This window comes from Lathyrus oleraceus, chromosome 2, assembly GCF_024323335.1.
Source record: "Lathyrus oleraceus cultivar Zhongwan6 chromosome 2, CAAS_Psat_ZW6_1.0, whole genome shotgun sequence".
Lineage (NCBI taxonomy): Eukaryota > Viridiplantae > Streptophyta > Magnoliopsida > Fabales > Fabaceae > Lathyrus > Lathyrus oleraceus.
Genome location: NC_066580.1, coordinates 310,110,381 through 310,116,977, shown reverse-complemented (window position 1 = coordinate 310,116,977; position 6,597 = coordinate 310,110,381). Strand labels below are relative to the sequence as shown.

Genomic DNA, 6,597 nt, shown 5'->3' with positions numbered 1-6,597 from the left:
TCTTGTGCACCTCCAAAATGGAAGAAATATGTTGGCACTTCCCCTTGTGTTTGTCATCTTCTCTACTGCTTTCCCCCTTGCCTTTTATCGCAACTACGACTTCAATAACTTTCATAGTGAATTGCTTTCTCTTGGCATAATAATATGGACTTCTTTTGTCATACTTGGTGTACTAGGATAGCCCCCCTTCATATTATCCCCTCAATTACATCCTTCAGTTGTATGAAATTGTTGATATTGTGGTTGTGACTCTTATGGAAATGAAAGTATTTGGATCTATCAGTTTGTGAAGGATTCCCGACGGGGTATGGCCTATTTATCCCAGTCTCCATAAACTCAGTGTTGGGACACTCTTTCAAGATTCTCTTCATTGAAGTGTTCAAGGGAGTATATGCTTCAAAACTCAGGTGGGGCCTGTATTTGTTCTCTTCCATGGGCTACCTAAAATCTTTATTTGATGTTCGACTAAATTTCGAATTCCTTGGCACTTGGCTGCCTCCGCCATCCAATAGCTTTTCTTTATAAATGATTTAGGGTTGTGCTCTACTCTACATATCCTTAATATTCTAGGCTTCCTTGCGCCCTAACTTCTCCTAGAATACACAGTCAGGTCCGCCTCCCCTGAGTTGAGAAAGGATCCATAAGAGGTCCAAAGAAGGCATATGGGAATAAGCTTGTTTAGATACAAAGGCAAAGAAAAGGGCCAGTCATATTTTGGAGAAGAATGAAACAATTGATACTGGTGCAGTTTTTATCAGAGGGTTGTGATCAAATTTTTTATAAGATTTATATTGAGTGTGTTTAAGGAAAGAGAAATGTAACAGAATACACAACTGAGTTCATGCGTTTCTCTGAGCATAATGAATTGGGATAATCATAGATCCATAAGGTAACTCTACACTTCAGTTGCTAAAAGGGATCTTTGCATGAGAAGATAGCTTGCAGACTGTATAGATTGTGGTTGAGGCATCCAGCCTAACTTTTAAGGAAGAGTTGATGGATATTCCCCTCAAAATTTCTCATCTTTTAGGTATTCAGCGCATAATAACTTTGAATCTATAGGAGACAAGGAAAAGAGTGAAACACCTAGAGATTACAGCCTTGAGAATAAGGGGACTAACAATCTTAATGGTGTCAAGCAGGGTAAAACACCAGTCCAGAGGTAGAATAATCCATATGCTAAACCCACTAGAGACACATGTTATCATTGTAAGGAAATAAGTCATAGATCCAATGTTTGTCCAACAAGGAGAGTCAATGTTATTACGGAAGAAAGGGAAGAGGAAGAGGAAAGAAAAGGATATGCACCTGAGAATGATGAATATGCAAGGGTTGAGTTTTCAGAGGAAGAATCTGACGAGAGGGTAAATTTTATGTTGTAGAGAATTTTACTAGTATCCAAAGATGAAGGGAAACATAATTTTTTTTGTAAATTACAATGTTCTATCAAGAACAAGATGCGTTATCTGATTGTGGATAATGGAAGCATGAAGAATCTGGTATCACATAAATTGGTAGATCATTTGAAGTTTTCTATAGAACACCATGAGAAGCCATACACCCTTTATTGGGTAAACAAGGATTCCCAAGTTTGAGTAACACTAGTCTGTAGAGTTCCTATCTTCACCGAAAAATATTATAGAGAAGAGATACTTTGTGATGTTCTTGATATGAATGTTTGTCATATTTTAATTGGTAGGCCATGGAAGTTTGATAATGCTATCACTTATCGAGGATGAGATAACATGATGCTGTTTACATGTGGCACACATAAAATTGCTATGACTCACATTTTGCACTTTGATAAGAATCAAGGAGGAAAGAAGTCAAGTTTCTTGGTGATGACGCATAGTGAAAAGGAGCTTGATGAGGTTGTTAAATAAATTGAATTTTTCAGTCTAGTGGTGATTAAAGGGATGATGAGTGTTGTAAAGAAGGAATAACAATTTCAGAAGAAGTGCTAGGGATCTTAGAGGCTTTCAAGGGTTGAGCGCATATGAGCTACCAAATGATTTGCCTCTTATGCGAGATAAACGCGGGAAAGTTAAAGTTTTCAATGTGGGAGACGATGTCATGGTGTTTCTACATAAGGAGAAGTTTCCAATTAGTACTTACTACAAGCTACAATCCCACAAGTATGGTCAGTTCAAAGTGACCTGAAAGATCAACGATAATGCTTATGTGGTAGCTCTCTCGAATTATACGAATATATCCAATACTTTTAATATTGATGATATTCATGCATATCAAACAGATGAGACTCTTTATCAAAAAGAGAGCTCGGGGTCGAGTTCTTCAGAGGTGAAGGAGACTAATGAAGGAAGGTCGAATGCGCGTATCGAAGAAGAAGTCACATGTCAGAAAGGTTTGGTAGGATTTGCGCAAGTTTGACGTCTGATGTCAGAATGACTCTTATTATACCTTTTTAAGCCATCTGAGTTGTTTCAATCCCGAAAACAACATTTTAATAATTTCTATAATTATAGTTATTTCTATTTTATTTTTCATAATTTTAACAATTTCTATTTTATTTTTATTTTTGAATTAGTATTAGAGTTTTTTTTATGTATTTAAATACCTTTGAATATGATCGTAAAAGTTATCTTCCAAAGATTTATTTAACAAATTTGTCATTTACAAAATTGTGTATTGTTCCAATTTTAACTTTGGTTAATCCTTTGGGATCCCAACAATATAAAAAAGAACGAATTCAACTAATTCAACTACTCCTTTTAAGTGATAACTTTCTATCTTATAATTGAGCTTTCACTCTCACTTTTTGGACGAAGACCCATAACAAATATAAATAAATATATATATCAGTTTAATATGAGGTATATATAATTTGTTTTGAAGTTCTCTACCTACATACACGTTACATAATTTGTTTCTCTTTGACTATGTAAAAATGATTTATAAATTTTTAGACAATAGCGTGTGTAACTTAATCAAAACCAATAATCAATATAGCAATTAGTAAACATATAAATATTGTTAATAAAAAATAAATAAATAATTGCGATAAGGCCTATGATTGTATTTATAGAGTTTGCATTTAGTATTCCCTTTTGTTGAATGAACTTAGATCTCAAAATTTCTAATAAAATGAAGTCATTCCAATTAGCCAACGAGTCTTCTCCCCTTTCTGTAACTCCCAACAATTTCATCCTCCCAGAAAGCAAAAGACCAAACCATTCAGAGGTTAAATCTCTAGACTCAATCCCCATAATTGATTTGAGTTACTCTCATGACAACAACCCTCCATCCTTGGAAGTTATTCACAAGATTTCAAAGGCTTGTGAGGAATTTGGTTTCTTTCAAGTTGTGAACCATGGTGTTCCTGAACAGGTTTGCCATAAAATGATGAAAGCCATTACTAACCTTTTTGAACTGCCGTCAGAGGAAAGAGAGAGTCTCTATTCAACCGATCATACCAAGAGTGTAAGATTTCTCAATTATTATCTTAAAGTGGAAGGTGGAGAAAAAATCAAGTGCTGGAGTGAATGTTTCAGTCATCCATGGTATCCTATTGATGATACCATTTCTCTTCTACCAGAAAAAATTAGAACTCAATACAGGTAAGAAAATTTCTAACGGCTCTTGTACCAACGCCTATAAAAAAAAGACGTGTCTGTCCGTTTCGGTATCAGAGATCTCACCAACACCTCACCAACAACAATTAGGATTACATTTAATTTATTAATTTTTATAAATTATCGTTGGTGTGCAGATGATATGGTTTTTGAAGTGTCCTTGCCTCATAATGTCTCTTTATAACCAAACATAGATATTTATTTTTATGCTTTTTGCAGAGAGGCTTTCACTGAATATGCAAAGGAAATAGGTTCATTGGTGAGAAGACTTTTAGGTTTGATATCAATAGGGCTTGGCTTAGAGGAGGATTGTTTGTTGAAGAAGTTAGGTGAGCAGCCTAGACAAAGAGCACAAGCAAATTTCTATCCACCATGTCCAGATCCAGAGTTAACCATGGGTCTAACTGAGCATACTGATCTCAATGCTCTCACTGTACTTTTGCAATCAGAAGTTTCCGGTCTTCAAGTTAACAAAGATGGGAAATGGATTTCTGTACCTTTTGTTCCCAATGCTTTTGTCATCAATCTAGCTGATCAAATTCAGGTATGTACCTTTTATACAAATTTGAGAGATCACTTGAAAAGAGTGTACCATATATGATTTGTATTTTTAATATATAGGTTCTAAGCAACGGAAGATACAAAAGTGTACTTCATAGGGCTGTTACGAATAATGTGAGTCAACGAGTGTCTATGGCGATGTTTTATGGACCAAGCGTAGACAATACTGTTGGTCCAATTCAAGTTTTGATAGATGAAGAACACCCTCCTAAGTATCGAAATTATCGTTTCTCGGAGTTTCTTGAAGAATTCTTCAAGCAAGAAGGAAGAAGGAGGATGGTGAAGGAAGCCTTTGAATTGCCAAATGAAAATTAATGAAGGAGTTTAATTTGTATACATTAATTATGAAAATAAGTTTACACATATATATTCAATTAAATGGTTGAACTGGAATGTTGTATCGTTAGTTCAATGAAAGTCTTACCCATGAGATGGGATGTAAGGAATTGTTGAGTTATTAACTAAATAAAATTATTGTTATCTTCACCAAACAAAAGTGGTTAAGTATATTGAGGAAAACTTTACCCACGGCTCTACAGTTTTATGTTTATCCTTACAGAATTTCCATGTTTACCGCAAGTCAAAATACACTTTAATAGGATTATAGGAATATATTCTCCTTGCCATTCCCATTCAAATATCTTGGAAAATTAGGTTGCCTTATATTAAGGAGAGGAGGTATGCAAGAAAAATATGAAGTTTTGGCTTGTCACTTGTGTTTGTCCTACTAGTCTAATCCATCCACCGGTCAACCAAGTCATAAATTCCTGATATACCAACACTTTCTAGTCTAAAAAAGTGGGTAGCAGATTCTCTCCCGTGATAAAATATATAAATATTGAATGTATTGGTTTTTAATGGTTGAGATTATAATTGGATGAAAAACAAGTGAAAGGTACACCGGAGATAATCTATTCCCAAAAAGTGTATAACTCTAGGGGTCCGTTTGTTTTGGTTTATTTTTAAAATGATTTTTATAGTATTATATATTTTAGTGTAAAAGAAATTTACAAAAAGACTTTTCATAAAAGTTTTAAATGAAAATTTTGTTTGAATAGTTATTCTTAAAATTTTATTTTAGGTATTTTGTCATTTTATCGAAACTTTTTTTGGATATCAAAATTTCAAAAAATCACTTAATTTTGAAATTATTTCAAATAGTTTTTTCTAAAAATCATTTTTGAGATACAATTTTTTTTAAAAATTGTGATTTTGATTATGTTTTGATCTTGAATAATATATATTTATGTTATATAATGAACAATTTAATCTTTTAATTTATAAAAAATAAATTTAAAAAAACTTGTAATATTTTGAAAAACATTTTTGTAAAATCCATTTTCAAAAATACAAAGAAAATATCCATTTTTTAAAGCTAAAACAAACTGGTCCTAACTATTGCAAGAGTGGAAAGAAAGTTCGTAACTGTGATGTAACATGAAGATGACAATGTAACATGAAGATAACAGAAACAGTTGGAGAAGATAACCAACTGTAACATGCATTGGTTCTCAATGAATTAGTTATAAAGTGTGATGAATACAACTTTATATTAGTGTAAAGTAAAACCTATACAATACACCTCACTTCTACAATCCTATGATCAAGTTGAACTAATTTCAACCATTACGTCAACTAAGTTTGAAAATCTCAATAGCCTCCCTCAACCTACCTGATCAGTATAAATATTTATCATGCCAAGCTTCAAGATAAATATATTAAAGTTGGGAGGAGGCAAAGGTTTGGTCAGGAAGTCAGCTAGATGTTCTTGAAAGGAATTGGCAAGAATATAAGAAATTTTTTTTGTACCTTTTCCCTTACTAAGTGGCAGTATATACCCAAGAGCTTAGTCCTCTCATGATACACAAGATTAGAGGCAAAGTGAAGGGCGCTTTGGTTGTCACAATATTGAACAAGTTGTTTTGTAGAAGTGATATGCAGATCCTGAAGCAAATGTAGCAGCCATTGTAACTCACAGGTGGCAATGGAAAAAGCTTTGTACTCTATCTCAGAAGAAGACCTAGAAACTATATGTTTCTTTTTGGCATGCCATAAAATTAGAGAGGAGCTAATAAAGAAATAATATCTTGAAATACAACTTCGAGAATCAATACAATCGGCCCAGTCAGAGTCCGAGTAAGCTAAAATTTTCACCTCAGAATTTATGTACAAAAATAAACTTCTGTCAGGCTTGTGCTTCAGATATTTTACCACTCTACAAGTTGCATTAAAACGTGTCATGTGGGAGAATGGAGAAATTGACTTAGTTGTTGAGTAGCAAAGGTGATTTCAGGCCTTTTGTTAAGATATAACAATCTGCCTATGAGTCTCCGGTAAACAATTATGTCTTCAAAAGGTTTACCATTGTCTTGATGCAATTTGACAAATGGTTCAAGTGGACTAGTAACGAGCTTGGTTCCCAATAATCCTGAATAATAGATCT

General features: G+C 33.7%; 1 protein-coding gene across 1 annotated transcript; it reads left to right on the top strand.

Moving 5' to 3' along the window:
- The first annotated feature begins 3,048 nt into the window (after nucleotides 1-3,048).
- On the top strand, nucleotides 3,049-4,682 carry LOC127119253 (protein DMR6-LIKE OXYGENASE 2). Its single transcript, XM_051049453.1, has 3 exons — nucleotides 3,049-3,578; nucleotides 3,813-4,137; nucleotides 4,215-4,682. Exons 1-3 carry the CDS (start codon nucleotides 3,076-3,078, stop codon nucleotides 4,467-4,469), a joined length of 1,083 nt encoding a protein of 360 aa, XP_050905410.1. The 5' UTR covers nucleotides 3,049-3,075; the 3' UTR covers nucleotides 4,470-4,682.
- The last annotated feature ends 1,915 nt before the right edge of the window (nucleotides 4,683-6,597 follow it).

Coding starts and splice junctions, on each gene's coding strand:
- LOC127119253 (XM_051049453.1), top strand. CDS start 3,076: ATGAACTTAGATCTCAAAATTTCTAATAAAATGAAGTCATTCCAATTA. Junction 3,579..3,812: donor AAAATTAGAACTCAATACAG/GTAAGAAAATTT, acceptor TGCTTTTTGCAG/AGAGGCTTTCACTGAATATG. Junction 4,138..4,214: donor ATCTAGCTGATCAAATTCAG/GTATGTACCTTT, acceptor TTTAATATATAG/GTTCTAAGCAACGGAAGATA.